Here is a 24,504-nt window from a genome sequence, read left to right on the forward strand (position 1 = left end):
CGCAATAATGTATCAAAGACGATAAAACCCCTACAAAAATAGAACTTGAGTCAAAGAATTGTACTGAACACTCGTTGCTTGTGTTGTATATTCTATTTTGAATATTGGGTTCGTCTAAGATACAGCGATACGAAATACAGCATCACTCAAGTATTGGAACTGCAGTAAGCTTCACATCCAGCCATCTTACTTTGGTTGACAAACGTCCTTTTACACAAATGAAACCCCCTCCTCTCACCCACTGCATTTTCAAATAAAGATAAAAACATTTTTAACTCATTCTAGAAATACAAAAGGACTTACCTTATCATTAATTGAATATTGAGAATAAGCTAAATAAGTGTTAAAAGTGTAGGAAGGTACAGTATATTATTAAAATTATATATAAAATCGGAATCTCAACTTTTAGTGTAAGGAAAAATATATTTTTTCTTATTCATTCATACACGAAATAAATTGATGTTTTTTTTTGTAGCTAGAAACAATAATCTAACCAAAATACATATAAAAGCTACGAAAAATGAAGGAAAATAGTTTAGAACTGATAACCTTAATTGTTAAGCCTGGTGTGGATTAACGTCCACACTAGTGAGTACTACGACTATCCGCAGTACTATCCTAAAAATTAGACCAATTCGTTGGTACCAAGGCAAGAATGTGGTTCGGATTCTACTATAAACTGTAGGTCCCTTAGTTGCCATTAGCTGTTTAGGCTATTAATTAACAGCTCAAGACTACAAGATCGCGCCACTCATCCTATATTCATCCTTCACTGATATTTGAGTTAAATACGCACATAGTGGCGTCTCTCTCTTAAATAATTGATTAATTGATTGATTGAAATTGATATACAAACGGTAAGATAAAGGATGAATCATTGCTCAAGCAATAGGTGACATAATTAAAACCCGTATCAAACTTACAGAAATGTCTTGTAATCAATCATTGATGATTTTTTTGAGGCAGAGAGGGGGTAAGTCAGTTTATATAATTAAAGTTTCGGGAAAACAAGAGACATTAATACTAGTACAACACATTAATTACGTTTCGTGCCAAACACATAAGGTTTACGGTTTAACCCCACGAATAAAACACAGATTTTCACTGGAGAGTACTAATAATGAGATTTATCCAGATAACATGATATTTGTGGGAAGCTGGACTTATGAGGGACATTTATACAACTATGTTACAAACCCGGTCACGGAACCAATCTCGGCAGCAATAAGCTCGAATGGTGACAAATTTCTGTCTGGATTGCTCATTTTTGGATGAAATAAAGGTGGCTTTGAAAGCGTCACGATGTATTTGGCAAACGAAGTAATCCTAAATTGTACGTGCGATGTGTTAAATTTGTATTTTATCTTTTCTGACGAGACTTTAAACAATTTTTCATTAATGTTGTAGTACTCATGTTCAGATAATCATAACACTTTAGGTTGGGCTGATTGTATTTGATAGCCATTAATTAAATAATTTTACAAGTATTAAGTTGAAACCTTAGCTGAATCAAAAACACTCTTATTTAGGACCAGTTACATGATGCAATTAATAATTTTACTTAGCTTGTCAGCTGCTGAAATCAATGACACTCCTAAAACAAAGGACGGAGCAGAGGCTGATAGTTATCCATGCATAAAGATATACCTAGAAGTTGAAATCGCAAAATATACGGCCGATATCGTCAGTCAGGATGTTATAAAGCGACGATAACGACTTATAAAGTGCATCTTCCGACAGTAAAACGGCGACATAAGAGCTCTGCATAGCCTCTAGCTGTAGACCTTAGGCCAGGCGCACACAGGCGATTTTGAGTTGCGCAACAGTTGCCCGACTAATCGGGGGACTGTTGCGCAACTCTCTCGGAGACTCTGAAGTCTAGCGACAGTTGAGCTGGAGTGCGCACACAGGCAACTTTTTAGTCGCGGATCTAGTCTTGAGACGTGTTGGAAATACATTCGTTACAGCGTTCCGAATGGATTTCAATGATACAGCCGTAGTATGTGCTTTGTTGCTGAAGTTTCGCGCGCGAAAGAAAAAGAGAATATACTGGGTTCATCCCATATATATAGTGAGCGACTTGTGAAAGGACAGTTTCAATGACTTTAAATATAGTCGGCCTCTTCTCAACTTCATCAATTAATTGTAAGACATCCTCATCACGCACACTCATACTTGTAATTTTCTAAAATCTTCACACAACAAGAGAGCAAACACTAGTGGCAGTGTTGGCCACGAGTAGTTGAACTCCTGGGGTGAGACTGAGCGACACAGCGACTATTTAGTTGCATGTGTGCGCATCTACACTTGTTTCAATGGATACCAAACCTGGAGCGATAGTCCCGCAACAATTCAGTCGCAGAGCAGTCGCTGGCAAATTGGGTCCGGGAACATCGGTTGCAACAGTTGCGCGACTGTCCCCAGACTGTTTTCTTCGTGTGCGCACTCCAATTTAAAACAATGTTGAACATTTTAGTCGGGCAACTGTTGCGCGACTCAAAATCGCCTGTGTGCGCCTGGCCTTACACCTTCGTTGATCTTATACGATTTTTAAAGGTAATTTACAGATCTGTATATAAATCTAGCAGAGTACCCGTTCTTTTTGTACGGGGTTAATGTAGATTTGAATTGTCCTCATTGAAATCTAAAATAACCTTGCAATATGAAATATACATGAAGTATCTAAAGTTAATGGTAAAGATAGCGGCTACACTAGGATTAGAAAGCATATGGATTAGAAAAGGTAGTAATCAGAAATTATGATTTCAAAGTTTATGAAAAAAAGCAAATAGTGTGAACATTACTTCATTTGAATTGACATTTCTTCTTGTTTATATTGAGAGTTCAAAACAAACATAAACGTTGTGATTTTCTCATTGTTGCTATGGAGACCAATCAATAAATTAGATCTTTTAAAATCCTCACCTCAGAATTTTGAAAGCCAAAGGAGCAAAGCCCTAGGTCAGTATTGAAGTGTGAATAGTCCTAAACGGATCCTTGGTGTGGAGCTACATTTTTTAAAAATTTAAGCCCAATTGGTTCAGTAGGTTTTACACGATTGAGTAACACATGCAGAGACGGACACCATTAGATTTGTATACAGGGTGACAATTACGTAATGACTCTATTACTTTAAAACGGAAAGAGATTTCTCAACCAAATTTGTTATATCATTACTGGTATAGGCTACTTTTGTGTAAATGGTGATCGGGTCACCTAAGGGGGGCGGCCCATAGGGAGTAAGTTAAAAATCTTAAAGGTAAGCTTAGATTGATAAGTACATAATTTAAATGTATTGTTTAGCTAAAAAAAAATGCCGCAAACTGGACCTCAAATGGATAATCGAGTCAAAAATGACAGCTGAATGAGTAGAATGGAGGGAGATAGTTTTTGTGGTTCAGTTATTGACCAAGACCAGTTATTTCACTAACCATGATCATCGTCAAGCAGCAACAACAGACAACAACAACAACAACAGTAATCAACGTCAGAGTTGTCGCAGTTTCGAACCACCAAAAGCAATACGATTTCAGGACTGAACCAGGAATCCTCTTAATTATTCGGTGGGCATCAATAAGCTAGCCATCTAATATTCATATATCAATCAGGATTAATTTCTCGCAGACAAAAGGATGCAATTTTTACCATTGCATCGTCAACTCTCCAGCTAATCTGCTATAACAGTATTCATTAGTTGGCACTTAGGCCTAAGACAACTGCAACTTATCGTTTGTTGTCAGAATTCCAACAGTTTTTTGTGTACAATGCGCCAACTGACCTGAGACAGGTAGTCGAGTTTTCCTGAATTGCGCCAACTACTCCAGGGACCCACCCGATATGTTCATTAACCGCCAGTGGTGGCCCTCTTTGGACTCTTTGTATACATTGAGTAGACAGCTTAGTTTAGACCTGAACTTTTTGGTGCAATTAATGCACGACCTTTTTTTAATTGTTTAATCAGTCCATAGGCAAGGTACCATTTGTAGATGTCTAGCTTCTTTCAGAAACATTAAAGACACGTTTAACTAAACAATTATTTGAATGAGCCTGTTAAATCAGGACCATTAAATAAGAACAGTATAAAGTGTTTGTTTATTATGTGAATTAGTTTGGAGGAAAAAAAACAACAATATTTTGTTAGCTATACTTATTTTTCACCCATAGTATATTTTAACTAACCTTGGACATGAAAAAGCTAAACCTAGTAAGTGGCTTGCTATGTTATCATTGACTGTTCATGAATTAATGTATCAATTCGGGTATTAATTACTAATTCGGGAAGTTTCATCGTACGTTTTGTAAGTGCTATTATATATATTTTGTGTGAGGTCATTGGTTCAATAACTATGGGGTTTGGGGTTCAATTATGGGGTTTGGGTCTACAAACTTACTTTGACTACCAAATCAAACTGGTTCGTTAAATTCTCAATCAAAACTGGCAATTCCCTTGGCCATGTTTGCAGTGACAGGGGTATTTTAACTTAATTACATATGCATTATTATTGTTTTTATCCACATTCGTGTTTTTCAACCCGCAATGAAGGTGTCTTTCCTCTTAACGCGTTAGCCAAACTCAAGTCACAACTTTGGTTGTTGCTGTGCAGCGATTCAAAAACTTACGACTTTCTACTTGTTTCCGAAGTTATCGGAAAGAGGGTAAGTCGTTAAATTTTGTTGTGGAAGAAATTGTTTTACTTTACTTGAAGAGTTCAAAATCTGTTAAGTTTGGAATATTCAATGATTGTATTATCAAGTCTACGAGAACTTCAATTTAGACGAATCATTCTCGTACATGTTTTTTACACGTTGTTATCCATGTTTTGCAGTGTGAACCTACAAGGGAGGTAATGCTTAATGGCTTGTACTAGTATTAGCATGGATCATAAAACTCACTTATTGTTATGTAATGATTGTGGTAGCTCTGAAAACCCGGGGTACCCTAATGAATTTCAAGTTTTGGAGCAAGACTGACACTTACGCTTGGATAAATTCTTGATTAGCAGTTCCGCAGAACAATTCTTCATGGTTTCATAGCTGTTATGTGGATTAAATAGATTGGTCTATTTAATCATAAAAGACAAAAACATAAACATAATGTATACAAAGCAGTATAGTTTTTTCAGTTCTGTGACAGGATGGTTATCAAACTCAACCAATCGCATAATGATACTATCCATAAAAAATTATAAGTCAACTATCATAACGGGGTTTTGGACTGTTAAAAATTTCGATGGAGTGGATAAAAATAGGTCTGGGTTGACAATTTTGATTCTTTCCCGTTTCTATTATATTTGTGACAGAAATCTGCATCGCATCACTATCGTAAAAATAATATGTAAAACGGTTAAATTCCTTAAATTTCTAACTTGATTAGAAATCTTTTGACGAAATCAAACACTCTAAAGTCGTAAAGCATGTAATAACATGCCTCACATATCTTTATTACTGTACTAGTATGATTCAGTGAGAATCAAGAAAACGCAGAATGCTAACGACTTTGTTATATCAAGCTGTATTGTAACTTGCAATGCTGTTTCGGCGGTGACCGCTAACTTTAAAACTTTTCCCATCCAAAGTCCCGGAGACAAACTGACCTGCCTAGGTTTATTTTAATCCAAAAGTTGGTATTGAAACTGTATAAATGTATTTGGCTGAATTTTAACATTATAATTTCTTTTAGTTGTACATGTACAGAAAATAAATATATTTTACAGCTATATTTAGCTACTCTATTTTTATGTTTTTAATGTTCTTGCAGGTTATAGCGATGGGAACAGGGGTTTATGGGGGGTTTTATGTGGTGAAAACGGGGGTTTTCCAATTTTCACCCAGTAAAATAGAATTTTGCAATTTCTTTCCATACCATTTTGTAGAGCTCAAAAATCAAATAATTTAGTATATTGAAGCATTGTTGTATGTCTAACGGTTATGGAAAAAATAAAAAGTGTAAATTTAAAATTACCACGTTACAGTATAACAAACTGTTGTAACTTGCTTGTCTATGGACATATTTTAATGACATTTTTTTTGAAATTTTTTTTACTTCATACTAAGCTATCAGTATTTCAGTAAAAAAATATTTTCTTCCCTGTATTAGCAAACTTAAGTACAAATAAAAATAAATGAAATTTTAATATAAAATAAATCTGACAATGGGAATCACTTCGTGGAATTCCAGCCAGGTAGATGGAAATTTCAATTCGTCTGCAGGTTTGCTGTGGCAGGGGCATTAAATCTTTTAAATGTGAAGTGTTCGTGCTTTTGGTCTGTATAGAGTTCACATTATTTTTTACCATATGTTACATACAAATAACAAGATTGTTTACTTGTTGTTGTCAGTTAGTTTTTACATGATTAAAGTCAAGTTTCGTTTTACTAAGTTGTACTTTTTAATTGTATAAGTGAATACACGTCATTGGCGACGAGGAATTAGAACTCACACAATGCCGACATCAGGTAGACGTAGACGACATCAAGACGATCCAGGTACCGATCAAGTTCGTAATGAAAAAAGTATTTGTAATTTTAAATGTGACTTGTTCGACCCGGACACAGTAGAGATTGATGTGTGGCACATTAAGTTTACTACAGGTCTTAAACTCAATGGAATTAACGATGATGAAACCAAACGCTTGCTATTCATAAACGCTTTGGGTACAAATGTGTTAAGCACACTGGTTAACCTTTGTAGACCTAATGATTTAAATGACTTTAAGTATGAAGAACTTTTTAAACTATTGTTGGACAATTTTAAAACTAAAAAAATCGCTATTGCAGAAAGAGTCAAGTTTTTTTCACTGCGTCAGGGCTGCGAGAGTCTGACGGAGTTTGCCAATGTTTTGAGGAATAAAGTAAATGATTGTCAATTTCCCATTCAATTTTTCCAACAAGCACTTGTTACCGCTTTTGTAATGGGGATATGTGATAACAATATAAGATCCAAACTCATGGAGAAGGATTATGAAACGTTCTCAGAAGTCATTAACGTAGCTAATTCTCTTTTCTCAGTAAAAGATGCTTCATTAAATAGTTTTTCTCAGAGGGAAGATTGTAATGTTTTATCTCTAGGACCATGCTTTATATGTGGTGGTAAACATCTGAAAAGGAATTGTAACATTAAAAATCCAATATGTTACAAATGTGGGAGTAGGAATCACATAACTAGAATATGTAAAACAGGACAGGTGGAGAAACGACACCTTAAAAGCAACATTGTTGAGAATGGTCCAAAGTCAAAGGAATCCGGTAGTAACGTTGTTGATAATGATGTAACTAGCTATAATGATACGAACTCTTTGGGAGGAATACAGGACGTTCTTTCAATCGGAAAGCAGGCAACTTTTTACCCGATACTTATTCTTAATATCTTACTCAATAACCAGATCGTAAGGATGCAGTTTGATACAGGTAGCTGCGCTTCAATTATCTCAGATCATACTTGGAAACAGATAGGAAAACCCGACCTTTTGTTAAGTAAACAGAATTTTACTTCATTTACAGGTCATTGTGTTAAACTTCTTGGTGAGATGGATGTAGAAGTTGTTTTTGCAAACGTTAAAACTAAACTCAGAGCTTTTGTCGCTTCGGGTGTCAAACTAAATATTTTGGGAAGAGATTGGATTTTACCTTTATTTCTCCACAAAATATCACTTTCCGATTTGCAAAGGATATGTTCAGAACCATATAAATAAACCTTACAAGTAGAAAATACGGATCAAAAACTTGCCAAACTTGTGGATGAGTTTTCTGACGTCTTTCAACCCAATGAAAATAAATGTTCAAAGACAACTGCTCATTTGTACCTAAAAGAGGGTGCTACACCAGTGTTTAAAAAGGCAAGGCCTGTTCCTTTAGCTTTAAGGGACAAGGTTAAAGAAGAACTTGACCGGTTAAAAAGAAATGGTATCCTTGAAGAAATAGACCATTCAGAATGGGCTGCGCCATGCGTGATTGTAAGAAAACCGAATGGAGCTATTAGAATATGCGCAGATTTTTCAACGGGACTCAACCAAGCATTAAAGGTGCAGCAGTTTCCATTACCAACTCAAGACGATTTATTGACCAAGATAGGTTCTGGACAGAAATTTACTACCCTTGACCTCTCTGATGCTTACCTTTCTATTCCTATGGACACAGAATCTAAAAAACTCCTTGTCATTAATACTATTTTTGGTCTTATGCGATACAATCGACTGTGTTTTGGCGTAGCTCCTGCTACGGCAATTTTTCAAAAAAAGATGCATTCTATGCTTTCTGGATTAGATGGAGTCGCTTTCCTACTGGATGATGTCATTATAACAGGAAGAAATGACACTGAACATCTAAACACGTTAAAAGAGGTTTTGAAACGCATTGAGGACAATGGTTTTTGTTTAAACAGAGCTAAGTGTCACTTCATGAAGGAAAAAGTCAACTATTTGGGTCTATGTATTTCCAAAGATGGAATTTCGACTAATCAAGACAAGATAAAGCCCATTGTAGATATGCCTGAACCCCAAAACATTAAACAGTTGGAATCATTTATAGGAATGGCAAACTTTTACTCAAAGTTCATCTCAAACTTTTCTGAGATCTGTGCACCATTAAACAAACTAAGGCAGAAAAATGTTCAATGGACATGGACAGAACAATGCTCTCAGTCAATTAACCGTATTAAAGATGCTTTAGTTTCCACTCCTATTCTAGTGCCATTTAATAGTGAATTACCTATAGTGGTTGCAGCCGATGCTTCATCAGTGGGGATTGGTTGCGCAATTTTTCATCGATATCCTAACGGAGAAGAGAAGCCGATCGCGTATGCTTCTAAAACACTGAACAAGGCAGAGCAAAATTATTCGCAAATTGAACGAGAAGCTTTAGCTTTGATTTATGCTATTAAAAAGTTCCGCATCTACCTTTGGGGCACACATTTTCTGATCCAAACAGACCACAGCCCTCTATTGTCTATATTCGGATCCAGCAAAGGAGTGCCAGTAACCACGTCTTGCAGAATACAAAGGTGGGCTTTGTTTTTAACAAATTTTCGTTTTGACATAGAATACGTTTCTACTAAACTATTTGGGAAAGTTGACTGTTTAAGTCGTTTGCCTTTCGAGGAAGATGTCGAGTTTGACCAAGCCGATGAGAGTTATAGCACCGTAGTTGGATTAATATTCTCAGGTAACATAGATTGTCTACCAGTTACGGCTAAAGAAATCAGTGAAGAAACGTCGAATGATGTCACTCTTAATCGGGTCAAAGAGTTTGTATTAAGTGGATGGCCAAACAAGACTAACAATCTGGAGTTAAAACCCTATGAGTCAAGGAAGAACGAGATATCCATACATGAGGGCTGCCTAATGTGGGGGGTTAGAGCAATTGTCCCAGAAAAGTTCAAGCAGAAATTACTTATGAACCTGCACGACACTCATTTAGGAATGGTAAAGATGAAGGCTTTGGCCCGAGATCGTTTTTGGTGGCCGTCGATGGACAATGACATCGAAAACGTGGCAAGAACTCGTGCACTATGCAACTTGTATGCTGCAAGAGAACCACAGAGAAGGTTCCTCAGTAATTGGCCGAGATGCACTGACCCTTGGACCCGTATACACTTAGACTTCGCTGGACCTTTCCTTAATAGTGTTTTTCTTCTGGTCGTAGATGCATACTCCGGTTGGCCAGAAATTATCAAGTTGAACTCTATGACGACTTCAGTAACAATCAAACAAATTAAGCTGTTAATATGCCGATATGGAATCCCTAAAACCATAGTGACAGACAACGGACCCTGTTTTACGTCCGTAGAATTTGCACAGTTTTGTAAAGCATTTGGAATCGACCACGTAACCACTCCACCTTACCATCCATGTTCCAACGGACAAGTTGAAAAATACGTCGGCACCATGAAACAGACGTTGAGAAAACTTTGCCAAGAACAATCCCCTAAAGGTTTGGAAGCTGACTTAAACAACTTTTTATTTAAGTACAGGTTAACACCACACATAACTTCTGGAATGTCACCTTCTGAGTTGTTTTTAGGACGTCAGCTAAGATGTATCTTAGATTTAGTTCAACCCCAAAAAGGAAGTCAGATTAAAACAGAAGAGGACGAAAATAAAGAAGATAAAACAAAAGAGAAAGAGAATAAAGAAGGAGCCACTACTAGCCTAAAAAACTTCAAAATAAATGAACCAGTGTTTTGGGCAGAAACCAGAAACGGAAATGTTGTGTGGAAACCCGGCGTAATCTTGACGAGACTAGGGCGAAACGTGTGGAAAGTTGAAGGTAACGATAGAAGAATCTTTAAAAAACACGCTGACCAACTAAAGCATAAAAACCTTCTTGAAGACAAGGACAGTAGTTCAATCTCGGCGAGAAGGTGAAGTGTTCGTGCTTTTGGTCTGTATAGAGTTCACATTATTTATTACCATATGTTACATACAAATAACAAGATTGTTTACTTGTTGTTGTCAGTTAGTTTTTACATGATTAAAGTCAAGTTTCGTTTTACTAAGTTGTACTTTTTAATTGTATAAGTGAATACACGTCAAAATGACCTTCAAACAAAATTTCGCTACAGTTAACCTATAGGCCTGCATAAGTAAAACAACTATGCAGGAACCATTTCACTACAACTATGTGAGGAACTAGGAAGGGGGTTGGTTCTACATGCCGTGACCGCCTGTCATGCTACCTTATTGCATAATACCCTTGAGTAAAGTAAGTAATCAGTAAGGGTTGTATATTACTGAGAAATATGAAGTCCGAGACCCAACATCCATAAAGAGACCTCTTACATCACCTACTTGAGGGATTGCGTTGCTGTACACTACCTTTTCTACAATCTGTATCGGCTCCCGAGAGACTGAATAAAAATATTTTGAAAATAAGAACCTTAAAAAGATTTTAATAAATCATACAAAATGTGGAAGTGAAAAGGTTTTGACGTAATTATGTGTGTGTTTTTTTTATAAGTAAATGAATATATTAGTAAATTAGTGTGTTGATAGTTGGATAAATACAAAATTAAAAAGTTTGAATAATAAAAGTAAATACCTAATCAGAGAATTGTATGTTAGGTACTTTTAAGATGTAATGTACAAAATCTATGGTAAGAATTAAAGGGTTGGTTCAGGAAAGATGAAACAAATAATTATCAATAAAAACAAACATAACACCTTACAAAAATAATCAGTATTTCAGTGCGATGAAATAGCTTCGATTCGTGTCCTTAGATTAATAAAACGATATTTTTCCGAAAAGTTTCTCATCAAGACTTTACGTTTATCTCAAAAGTTCATGTTTCTTATGAGCTTTATATAAAGATGAAATGCAGGAAAGAAAAGCTGGTTACTAACTAATTGACAATATACAATCTCTATATTAATTTTATTATATTTTTTTAAAGGTTGTTAATTACAGGTACGGGTTAAATACGGTGTTTCATAACTGAATCCAACTGTTCGAATTGAAAATAGTTATACGGTAAAGTATGGATTCGACCATGATGTGTTTACAATTGTAGTAGAAGCATGTCTTATTCAAGTTTTCTCACTTTCTGAATACATTCAAACAATAAAAGATAACTACAGAACCAGTGCGGCTCAATGAGCCGCATAGTATGAAACATAACGCCGAGGAAAACGTCATGCTTAAATTCGAGTAATTGTAATTAGGCCTACATCTTAGAGTTGTTTAAATACTTGTTAGAAACTAATTTTAAATATCTCTATTTGCGTCGTCAATATTCACCTGCATTATTTCTGCTCTCAGTTTTAACTGATAGCTTCTAATGAATGCTAAACGATCTGCTTCAATTCGAGCGACCATGTTGCAACAAAGATTTTCCAACATTGAGAATTGAAGAAAACTGTTGCCTAGACATCCCCCTAATCAAACGAATTTTCTCCGTAGAGAATCCTGAACGTTCGGGTGATATCAACCATTTAATGTGCTCCATTTTTGACCCACAAACTCTGGGTTATCAACTGGAAAGCCGTAATCTGCTTTGAATACAGGCTAAAGCAGCAACACCATTGATAGTTTGTTAACGTATTTTAACGTGTTGTTTTTAGTCACAGTATATGCCCCGCATCAGAACGTCCTCACGTTGTTCAGTGGGGTTTCTCTTAATACCTGTCCCAAAGTTTTGAAAGTATGGATTCATTTGTCGAAATAGGTTGGATAACTTTTGTAGCTATAAGATTTGGATAGCAATTTTCATTTTCTCTTTTTGAACAGCGTATATTATTTGCCTCTCCTGAATCATAAAGATAAACTTGACTGTAACTACTCGATCGTTGAATACATAAACACTAAGTCCTTCACTTATGTCTAATATTGCCACTAAAATTATTATGGTTTCTAATAAATGTTTTGAAATATCTCGATCCGTCAGTGGCATAGCCTAAGTAAAATTTCTTGCATACATTCATTTGATATGACATTAGGCAAGTTTATTTTACAACCGTGACAACACGGCTTCGTATGTGCTTCGTATATTTTTTTCACTTCCAAAGTAAGTCGCATAGCAGAACTGGCAAATATTATTCATCTCACCAAGTGCATGTGTATATGGATGTGTATCTGTTAGATCAGATATATCTTTCTCTACTCTCCTCATACGCATAAGATACCTTATTATTAATTGTCTCCTCCTCCCGTTTTCAATATTTCTTCTTTCAACTTGAGGCATTTTCCGTTCTTCCAACAAAACTAATTAACTGTTTAACTTGGTCTTAACCTACTGAATATTAAAACATTAATATTTACTTCCAAAAAGCTAATGCGTTTCTTTTTATAAACAGCTGTTTTTTGTTTTTAAATTTGTTCAATGTATTTCTTATGGGGAAACCCCGACCTTTGAGAGGGTCTCACGCCCTTAAGAATAGAAATTTTAAAGTTCTAAAACCTTATTGCAAAACTACATATTGAGACGAATCTTTTGACACCTTAAACGTTGAAATTGGTCCACAAATAAGGGAGGAGTTGCGTTAACAAAATACGGCTTCACGTATTATATATATAGACTAGCAGAGTACCCGTCCTTCGTACGGGGTTGGCATATAAGTATCAAATGCTTATAGCAGTTATGAGTGAGGACATGGTTTAAGAAATTTCGGTTCTTTTTGAAGTTCGTTCGCTACGCTCACTCACCTTTAGGTTGGAGCTCGTTCGCTGCGCTCACTTTCCTTCAGGTTAGCTCGTTCGCTTCGCTCACTTGCCTTCAGGTTAGCTCGTTCGCTACGCTCACTCGCCTCCAGGTTGAAGTTCGTTCGCTACGCTCACTCACCTTTTGCTGTTGTCATAAATGTAAAAGAAATAATAGTGCTAGTGCTGCACCCTGTTGGTAATCCTTGTAACTTTTAATGCTATTGAACATCATAGAACATAACCAACTTGTTTAATTGAAACAGCTGTTAAGATTCATTAATTCCATTTCTCATAAGGTTAACATGGGAAACTCCAGAGCCACTGGGGCGGAGCCCCGAAAGATTTTTTGGGATAAAAATATGCCTATATGTTAATCAGGAATGTGAGCTATCATCATGCCAAATTTCAGCCCGATCCGACCAGTAGTTTTTGAGATTAGCTCATACAAACACACACACAGACACCACCTCTTCTTTATAATAGTATAGAATATAGATTTCACAGGCTTTGTATTTGAATGAGCTAATAATCACCTGGGTTTAATATTTTTGTTTTCAACTTAAATTGTAACATGTACTGAGTAAAACAAATCAAGACATATTAGCACAAAGTAAAACTTTCAAATCAGTATCTTATTTAAAGTGTAATAATTCAATGATTTCAGTTCCAAATAGTATTTATAGAATAAGTTATTATGTGAACTGACTATAGACCCCAGGCAACCATATAGTGAGTTTGTTGTGCCCGCCACGACCATTTATAAGTACAGTTTAAATCTAGTACTGTACCAGCACCCCTTGTTTAAGCTGGATATGTCACACACACAGACCCAATGCCTATGTTGATGGGAAATGCAAGGATAAAATAGGCCGCTTACCTCTTTAAAAAATACTATAATTTGAAATAAAAATATTTCTAGCTTTAATACAATACAACTTTTGGATCACAACAATTCAGATCAGCAGAGGTGTATCTGCAGGTTGTCTAACAGGATTTTAGTAAGCTCCTTACCTCAGCATTGATATCTTCTCTAAGGTATGTGTGTGATAGAGATTCTATTGTAGGTTAGTGAAACTTTCTAAATACAAATTCTTTTACATTTACTTATAATCAATTTAGTGGTTTTAATTATAGCGAACAAGTTTAGTCTCTCTAAGAGGAACTCACGATGTAGTTTTAAAACATGTAAAACAATAAATATTTTGATCTTCAAGCTAGTAAAGACAGGAAATATTTTTATAAACATTCTGGATGCATTTATAAAAAAAAACTTAGTTATGATGATACAAATCACTAAGCAAGAAAAAATATTTGTTATTTCTAATCGCATATTTGGTAAAAATAAGTTGCTTGATTAATTTTATGTTTTTTGTAGCAAATTTAACTGTACTTGGTACCCTGTTTTAACAACTTTTTTTTGAATTTAAGAATTGTAATAAGTCTTGGTTTTAAAATCTAAAAGACTAAGGATGTTTTTATTATTTGAATTGGCATATTTTTTTAGATTTTTTTAAATTTTCATGAGATTAAATGGTTTTCTTGAAATGACACAAAAGATTACCTAACCAAATGTCCAACTCCAGTTTTACTCTGTAAACTCAAAATGATCAATTTTTGAATATTCCTCAACGTTAAAGCAATTATTGGAACTCTTTAGACAAAAAGTAAAAGTAAAATTGTACAAATAATATAAGAGTGTAGTGTTAGTAGTGGTGGGTTGTAAGGTCTTGGTGGTCTATGGGCCGAAGATCCTTGCAACTGACAATTGCAGGATTCATTTGTAGACCTACACGAACAGTTAACTTCTCTTTGTGCCTTAGGATTTACAAAGTACTAAGAGTATACAAGTTGAAAAAGTGTTATATACCTACATATTTTACGCCCATATTTTACCTACAAAATATGGGCTGTAAAACCATGGTTTTTCCCTAATTTATGTGTCTATTTCGTCTTTATTGTAGTTGTAAGGTACTCAGTGTTTTTTATCTTCTTGGAAACCCTTTTGGTGGATACAACTTTTGCAATTTGGTCAACCTAGATCCCGACTGATGATGAACCTTTGGTTTTCATAATCATTTCGTTGGAACGGCAACATTAGGATTGCCAAGGTAAGACCTCATATCAATTAGACCTCAAGATAAGACCTCATACGCAATCCAGAGGCTAAAATGATTGAGAAAATAAATATCTTGTTCTCGTTATATTATACTCTAAAATAAGCTACTGTTGTTTTAATTTGTCATCGATATTTGGGAAATACTACCTTAAAAATCTTTATTTACTTTTTTTTGGATGCTCAAAACCTATCAATATTCCAGTTTATTAGGAAGTTCCCTTCCCTCTGATACTTTTGCGGTAGTCACTTGAAACTTGGCCCGTTACCGGGGCAACGATCGAAAAGCTCTAACTTTTAACTTGTTTCTCGGGATTTTGGGGAAGGACTAGTACGTTGCGATTATCGAACAAACTTATGAATCACCAAGAAATCATACTTACACCACAAATATGATATTTTGCTGGAAAGTGCATTTATCCGTTTAAAATAAGACGAATAAATAGTAACAGTAACGTTGGATCAATAATTCACAATACTTGTAAAACTAAATATTGTAACTGTAGTCTATTAAGGTCAATGGAAAAAATACATTTTTGATTTTTCTGTAATTAAATCATTGAACTCCTTTTGTTCATAACGTTGACTCAAAGACATAACCACTGTCCATGTTTTATGCTATTAGGGAACACTGCCAAACCGCTTTGAAATTATCCCCGATTGCTTTCAATGGGTCTCAAATAATATAAGAGTATACCATAAATGGAGGTATTTATAATAAATACCATAAAATGGAGCCTTAAATCACCACACTTAAGGTACACATATAACAAATTAGTTTACTCAAAGCATCATTGAATATTTACTCAGGATTGTTGTATTTGAAAAGTTTTCTTACTTTTTTATATTTAAATAAATACTCACTTTTTACATTAAACAAAATTATTATTCACAAAACCAACAACAAGATTCTCAAACACATTCCACTAATAGTTTTTGTTTACACCATTTTTAATTGTTGTGATGTTATTCCAATAATTTCATTACAGCTGTTCTTTTTCTAATAAAGGCAGGCTTAAACAAACATTTTATTTTTATATTATATTTAACACTCCCCCTTAAGAATAAAATGTTTTATATATTTCTCAATGCTAGATTCTTGTAAACCCATACTGCTAGCTTAGTTAATAATATTGTTTGTGTTTTACAAAGTTGAAAAACAGTTTTAACATTTGAAAATACACTGTTTTTATTAGATTGTCTATTTATTGTCCATTTAATTTAATGAATAATATTTACATTATATGTACAGTACATTGTTTACCTCATCATCTTATTTTTAAGTATCAACTCAAAATTAGGCAAAGCTTTTAATGAGGATTTCTTTGAACTTTTGAAATTTAGGGTAAGTAAGAGATTTTGTGAAAATGTCACCCAACTGTTCATCAGACCTACAGTATTGGAGTGCAAACAGGCCTTCATGAAATTGTTCACTTATGAAGTAATAGCGCACATCAATGCGTTTGCTTCTGCGGTTCATTTGACCAGATTGAATCATTTTCATTGCGCTTTGATTGTCTATGTTGAGTGTTATTTTCACTGGCTTGTTAGTAAGTTCACTAATTAGAGTTTTCAAATATTTTAGTTCCTTGCAGCATTCAGCAGCGGAAATATATTCTGCTTCAGCTGTTGAAAGTGCTACAATGGGCTGTTTTCTTGAGCTCCAAGTCACAGGTCCACCTGCGAACATTATTACATAACCACTTGTACTTTTTCTGTCTTGAGTGTCTCCTGCAAAATCAGAATCACAATAAGCATTCAGCTCAATTTTGTCACGTTTAATTGAAGAGAATTTTATTCCATGGGTTTGTGTTCCTTTTAGATATCTAAGGGTTCTCTTTACATTTTGGATGTCATTTTTGTCAGGATTTTCCAAGTGTCTACTTTCATAACTGACTGAAAAACTCATATCAGGTCTGGTTTTGTTAGTGAGGTAAAGCAGACTTCCTACTGCTTCTCTGTAAGGAAAAGCTCCTTTAGTAGTATTTTCATGAAGAGTTTCAGTTGTATCTTTCAGGTTAATTGGTGTCTTTACTTCTTTGCAGTTCTTCATATTGAATCTTTCAAGAATTTATTTTGCATACTTTTCTTGGCTGATTAAAATTCCGTCCCTGTTACGTTTGATCTCCATCCCTATATAAACTGTTGGATTTGGACTTATCGTCATCTCAAATTCATCTTCAAGTTGTTTTAGTAGGTTTGCAATTTTTCCTTCATTTTTACCAATCAAAATGCCATCATCTACATGGATAGCTAAGTAGAGATCGTTATCGAGATTCCTAAAAATACACTGATCTGACTTCAGTTGTGTCAATCCTTGACTTTTAAGAAATGAAGTAAATTTCTTGTTCCACAAACATGGTGCCTGTTTTAAACCATACAATGATTTATTTAGTTTACAGACTTGACCTTGTTCTTCAAAACCTTCTGGTATCAACATATACACGTCTTCTTCCATTAGACCATATAGAAATGCTGTTTTTATGTCAAATGTTTGTATATGCATGTTTTCTTGTGCTGCTATAGCAAGAAGTAATCTTAGTGAAGTACTGTCCACTACAGGACTAAATGTATCTTTGAAATCTATTTTCCCTTTTTGCTGACATCCTTTAACAACAAGTCTCGCCTTATAGGTTCCATCATCTTTGACTTTGAAAATCCATTGAGTTGTTAAAATTTGCATTCCTAAAGTTTCTTTTCTGTCAACAATTTCCCAAGTTTCATTTTTCTTCAGAGATTCTTTTTCATTATTTATTGCAATTTTCCATTTTTCTTTTTCATCTCCATTGATACATTCATTGTACGTCAAAAGTGCGTTAAGATCGTAGTCTTCATATCTGACGGGTCTTTTTATGTTGTTTTTTTTTGTCGAAGATTATATCTTTCGTTTCTTATTCCAGGTTCTTCTTCATCAGTATGTCCATTTTCGTCTTGATATAGGTCTTCTGGTTCCTGTTCATGTTCTTCTTCGTGTTCAGGTTTAGTGTCTTCTTCTTCTAGTTCTTCACTTTCATCTAGTACAGCTTCTTCTTTAACGTCTTGTCGATCATTGGTTTTAGGTTTAGTAGTATCACTGTTCTTTACAAAAATCACATCTCTTGAAATGATTATCTTTCTTTTCTCTTCATCCCACATTTGGTATCCATTTAACCAACAAATATCATTTTCTTGCTTCTTTTGTCGAGTTTCTTTAGTCGACCTAGTGTCTTACAGTATGCTTCCGTTCCGTATGCTTGTAGTCTAGAGAGATCTGGTTTCTTGTTATACCATTTTTCAGCTGGAGTTCTATCGACAGTTATAGATGGGCTTCTATTTAACAGATATGCAGCTGTTAACACTGCCTCTCCCCACATGTCTTTTGACAGATTTGTATCAAAGAGCATTGCTCTAGCTTTATTTAACAGAGTTCTGTTCATTCTTTCTGCAGTTCCGTTCAGTTGTGGTGTATGAGGAATAGTGTAATCCAGCACAATCCCTTTTTCCTTGCACCAATTTTTTAGGTTTGTCGAAACATATTCGCCTCCATTGTCACATCTTATTTTATGTGCTTTAAGGTTAAAGTATGCTTCTGCTTCATTGATGTATTCTTTAATGTATTGATTGGCTTCATCTTTAGTTTTCAATAAATATACTTTACAGAAATGAGTATAATCATCAATGCAAGTAAGGAAGTAACTTTTTCCGTCATGTGTAGAGGGTTCTATTTTTCCACACACATCTGAATGGATTATATGTAAGGGCTTTGATCCTCGTTCCCTAACAGTATTAAAAGGCAATCTGGTATGTTTTGCTTCAATGCAAGCTGTACAAAATATGTTCTCACATTTTGTTATATCAGATGGCATTCCACTTGACATTTTAGTTAGTTTCTTGATGCTCTCATTATTTAGGTGTCCTAACTTTTTATGCCATATTTTCATTAATTCACTAGAATTTTCTTGATTTTCACCGTTGTCTTCTTGTTGATTGCTGTTATTTACCACCTCACCTGACTGAATTGTGACATTGCTGGTATTACCATTAGAGAGACTATTTTCACTACAAATGCTGCTTCTTAAATTGACTATATACAATCCCTGACAATTTTTATTACCTTCAAGTATCATTTCATCGTTTTTAATTACTTCTACTTTATTTTTAGTGAAGACAACTGTACCACCTTTTTCCGTAATGGCATTTACAGACATTAAATTATTACTAAGTTCTGGTACGTAAGAGACATTATTTAAAATACACTTGTCTGTTTCAATGCTACCAATACCTAGAGAAAACATTGACTGGTTTTTCTTAGCGACTGATATTTCCTGTTTAAACTCTTTTAAGTTACTTAAAATATTACTGCAGTTGATCATATGGTTTGGGGTGCAACCACTGTCAACAACAAAAGCCTTGTTAACTTCATTTACTTCATTTATAAGCTCAGGCATACATGTTTCAAGGATTAGGCCTTCCTGTTCCTCCTTAACCTTGGTCAGAAAAACAGTTTTATGGGTGTTTTTAGGATCTTTGTTATTGTTATTTTTACTAGACCTATCTCTAAACAAACAATTCTTAGTATCATGGTTACTTTTCTTACAAATAGTACACATCATTGGCCTATTTTCCTTAACTTTATTTTTAAGATAACAGTTTGACTCATAATGGTTATTCTTTTTACAAAAAGAGCAAATCTTTTGACTAGGACAATTCTTTTGAATGTGACCTATCTTTTGACAAGTGAAACATTTTACATTATTAGGCTTATTAAATTTAGTCATACCTTGTTCATATTGAGTAGAGCTAGCCTTAAAAACTGTACTTTCATTACCACTACTGCTGTCCATGGATTTCATCTTACTTTCCTCTTGAACGAGTCGAGCTTTCAGATTTTCGAGTGTCCTTTCCGTTGCTGATGTCGAGTCCCAGGCACTGTTGAAATGTCTGAACCTTTCTGGTAGTATCGTCAGGATCTTCGTTATCACCATTGTGTCATCTATTTTCTGGTCGAGTTGGTTTAGTTTATAAGTTAGGTTCTGTATTAGGCAAAGGTTACTCATCATATCAATTTCTCTATTGTACTTGAAGTTGTAAAAGTCCTGAAGTAATGCACACTTTTGGGTTTCAGTATCTTTTTGAAAAAGTCTTTTTAGTGTTTGAAACATTTCATGGGCGTTTTTACAAGTTAAAATATGAGGTTTAATTTGGTTATCAATTGTTAGCAATATATAATGTTGGGCCTTGGCGTCCTTTACCTTCCACTTTTTTTATTTTTGATGCATCATCACCTTGTTCATCTAAGGTTTCAGTTCCGTCAACTACATGTATCAGTTCTCGTGCTTTGAACAACACACTAATCTCAAATTCCCACATAGCAAATGTTTCCACGTTTTTAAGTCTTTGAATAGTGTTATAATCATTTTCACTGGTCATTATTAATAAATGTTGATATACTCACGTTAAGAGACAACTTCAAACTTTGTTCTTCTAGTTTTAGTTTTATGGCAAATAGCCCTGTTCTTACTTGGTTTTATTTTATGGCATGAGCAGCCCTGATTGTTAATTTTTAGCTTTATGGCATGAGCAGCCCTGGGCCCATAACCTGAAAAGTTTTCTTAATTTTTTATATTTAAATAACTCACTTTTTATATTAAACAAAATTATTATTCACAAAACCAACAACAAGATTCTCAAACACATTCCACTAATAGTTTTTGTTTACACCATTTTTAATTGTTGTGATGTTATTCCAATAATTTCATTACAGCTGTTCTTTTTCTAATAAAGGCAGGCTTAAACAAACATTTTATTTTTATATTATATTTAACAGTATTGTGTATTTATACATTTATACATGTGTATTTTTGTATTAGACATGGGTTTAAAATAAATTTATCAGTTTTGATAAAACCTCTATAAACATTTAGCAAGCAAATGAGGAATTTCGCGAGCACACTCAAATTTTCTGCAGCTTAGGTATTAATACATACTCTAAAGCCCTATGCTAATTGAATTATTGACCTGAGTGCCTGAGGACTATTTAACAGACAGCCCAATCATACATTAAAATACCAAGTATAATGTTAATGCGTTTACCTACGGCCGTTTTTTAAAGTAGCTATTTCATTAGAGTTCTTAGAATTGAAAAGTATCTCATAACAGCATTGTTTACTTTCATAACAGCACAGTTTTACTCATAACAACACGGGTAACTGGCCAATAAGGTTCAAGGATTGAGAGAGGAGAAGCAAAATTGTAATGATTCGAAATTCAACTAATCAGCTGTTCATGCCAATTTAATTGTTGATTGGTGCAATCAGTATTTGATACAATGTTTCGTTGCATCACTGTCAGTGGCAATGAGACGTTATAAACAAAACCATAACCTCTCTTGAAGTTATGAGTAGTGATTTTTAGTAATTAAAACACCGTCGTAGTTTAATTACTAAAAAAAGCTAAGATGGCAAAAAGTTACGAAAAAGTTTAGCTGGCCCACTCGCCAAGGCTCGTACCTTACATTTTCTACTCGTGTCGTTAACACTATCTTTACGCAATCGTTGCGTAAACTACTATTAAATGTATGTAAAATTATGCGGTCAATGGATGTTATTGATTAATCACAATGGTTTACTATGTATATTCCATTTTTATATCCAAACTAGCACTATAATTAATAATATTAAATATTTATTTACAATTACCTTAATCCTGCAAAAAATAAATATATCCATAATGCTACCTGGTTAATTAATGGATAATGATGGAGATTTTGGTTGTTATATGTGGACAAATATGTAGGAGTAAACTAAATTCGTGTAACCATAAAAATTATTGTAATTGTTTCTGTCCATCTCCTGTGGTATTTTATGTGTTGTTTTAAGTGTTACTCAAAAGATTAATTTGTCTTAATTTTGATTAATTGTCAATCTCAGAAACATAGCTAGTCAATGACACACCAGAGATTAACAAAGGACTGTTTAGTTAGTAAACGCAGTTAATTTTATTGCATAATAATTATTTAAGATTTTTATTTTATTAGTAATGCTATTCCAAAAAGTGTGTGGAAAGAGATCGTAAGCACTTTCTTTCACACTATTAACAACATAGTATACGAGTTAATATTTGTTGAAATGTACAGAAAATCACCTAAAATAAAAACTGACGAAGGCAAGATGATATTTTAATGTGTTTATTGACAGAGTTGTAACCAAGATCCGTTGCTAAGCAACGACGATGTAACGGAGATGAGAAATTACAGTGGGATGAGTAGAAAAATAACTCTGAGGAGATTCGAAACATTTGTTGGTGATACCTCATAATTTAATCATAATATTTTACATTAATTGGGGTTCACTATTCCTAAAAAGGTATTTATTTGTATTTTTAGCGTTCACCCTCTAAATGTAATATATTTAGGTTGTTATTGAAATAACTTAAAAATTGATATAACTTTAGTGCCATAAGTCCTATTTTAACTAACTTGGTCTCGAACTAAAAACTCATGCATATGTCTGAGTTTAACTGTTGACCTGCAATTTACTATCATTTTGAATATTTTTAACATAAAAAAAGACATTTTCTTTACACTTAATATGCATAATAGTTACTTCATAATACATAAGATTATATTAAATGCAGTAAAGAGCAATCCCTGAATATTTCAGCGTCCTATGTTTATTCAGTCTTGAAATACATCAATTTATGCATTTGGAAACAAGGAAATTTCAAACTTGCGGGAAACTGACCGCAACTTATGATGGAAGTTATGTGATGGTATGTCAACACTACGCCTCAAAGATGTACCAGACAAAAATTGTTCATTTTTTACTTCATGACAAATTTTTGAAATAGGCCTACATTAAACTATATTTTCTTGTTCAGAAAGAAATAAATATATTTTTTATGAGAAAAGTATTTTTTAAGTTATGTTATTTTTTATTAGACATTTACTTTTTAAAATGTTTAAAAAAAAAGAACAAGTTATTCATAAGATAATTATGGTTTTGTAGTATTGTAACAGAAGGCTAAAGCGCATACAGCAAAAGGGGCCCTTAAATAAAGCAAAAGTTTATTCGATATCAATTTACACAAACATTTCCATACATTATATACTTGCCTGAGGAAGCTAAAGAGTACCATAAAAAGTCAACCTGCTGTAGCCATATGTAATAGTATTTCATAATCTAAAACATAAAAGTTGAAACGTCATCCAGTTTCACATGCACCATTTTCTTTATTAGAAAGTAAAAACGAATTTGATTTTTACAAAATAATTTCATGGCCCAAATAAAATAAGTATGACTACATCAATGTCTGTGTATTTGACCGAAACCCCTTTTAAATATTTGTTACGAGTGATTTTATCTCCTATCGGGCTTTCTTGAAAGTCTATTATTTTTATCAGAGTAATAAAGTGATGTTATTTTGCAGTTGTTTTTCCATTGTATTAGAACAATTAACATTAATTGTGTGGTACATGGTGACCACAATAATCTAACAATATAACTTGTATTTCGTCACAGCAAATTGTACTTTTATTACGTGAAAAATGTGAATATTTTTAAAGAAATACAATTTTGTCTCGAAGTCCTTTCTTTGAAACTTCACAATCATGGATATTACATTCCACTTTCTTTAATATTTAGTTCAACTTGATTAAAGTTCTAACTTGTACACAATTGTAATGTATTATAAAAAGAAACATTTTTTAACAATATTTATGCAGATTTTTAGAAGTTTAAGTAACAACTATCACTATGTTATCTGCACTCATCAACCTCATAATACCGTAACTTTAGATTTATAACTTTCCCTCCTACGTTAATGAGGTAAATAGGCCGTTGCAAGCTTGTGTATATTTAGTTTTGATTAAATGTCTAGTTGGGAACCACAGAAATAATTTTAGACCTACTGTAATTTACAAAATCAACCGAAGTCAATATAATCTTCATGTAGGTCTTCTACATGAAGATTATATTGACTTCGGTTGATTTTTTAAATAATTAAAAAATTATTAAAATTGGTGTCTTAAAATTGGTGTCTTACCAAAGATGTTATAGAGTGTTGCCTAAAGAAAAGACGCATTGTGTAAAGAAAGTAATACCAGTAATTGGGAACAACAAAACCTCTCTCTCCGACAAATAACACGGTGCTTCGATACCCGGCCTCTCCACATTGGACATTTTGTGGCTGCAATACTTGCTATGTATAATGTAATGCAATTTGGTGAGACCATATTGGCATAAAGAATGCTATTGTCATACAAAATGGCGTTTTGGTTACTA

General features: G+C 34.0%; 2 protein-coding genes across 2 annotated transcripts in view; one reads left to right on the forward strand and one right to left on the reverse strand.

Annotated features, from left to right (window-relative positions):
- Positions 1 to 24,504, reverse strand: part of LOC128988951 (transient receptor potential-gamma protein) — a 405,047-nt gene that overhangs the window by 111,679 nt on the left and 268,864 nt on the right. The window lies entirely within an intron of this gene.
- On the forward strand, positions 8,238 to 10,361 carry LOC128989228 (uncharacterized protein K02A2.6-like). The gene has a single exon (XM_054411100.1). It carries the CDS (start codon positions 8,238 to 8,240, stop codon positions 10,359 to 10,361), a length of 2,124 nt encoding a protein of 707 aa, XP_054267075.1.

Source organism: Macrosteles quadrilineatus, unplaced genomic scaffold, assembly GCF_028750875.1.
Source record: "Macrosteles quadrilineatus isolate MER2022 unplaced genomic scaffold, UCM_ALF_1.0 Scaffold_3__2_contigs__length_128488019, whole genome shotgun sequence".
Classification (NCBI taxonomy): domain Eukaryota; kingdom Metazoa; phylum Arthropoda; class Insecta; order Hemiptera; family Cicadellidae; genus Macrosteles; species Macrosteles quadrilineatus.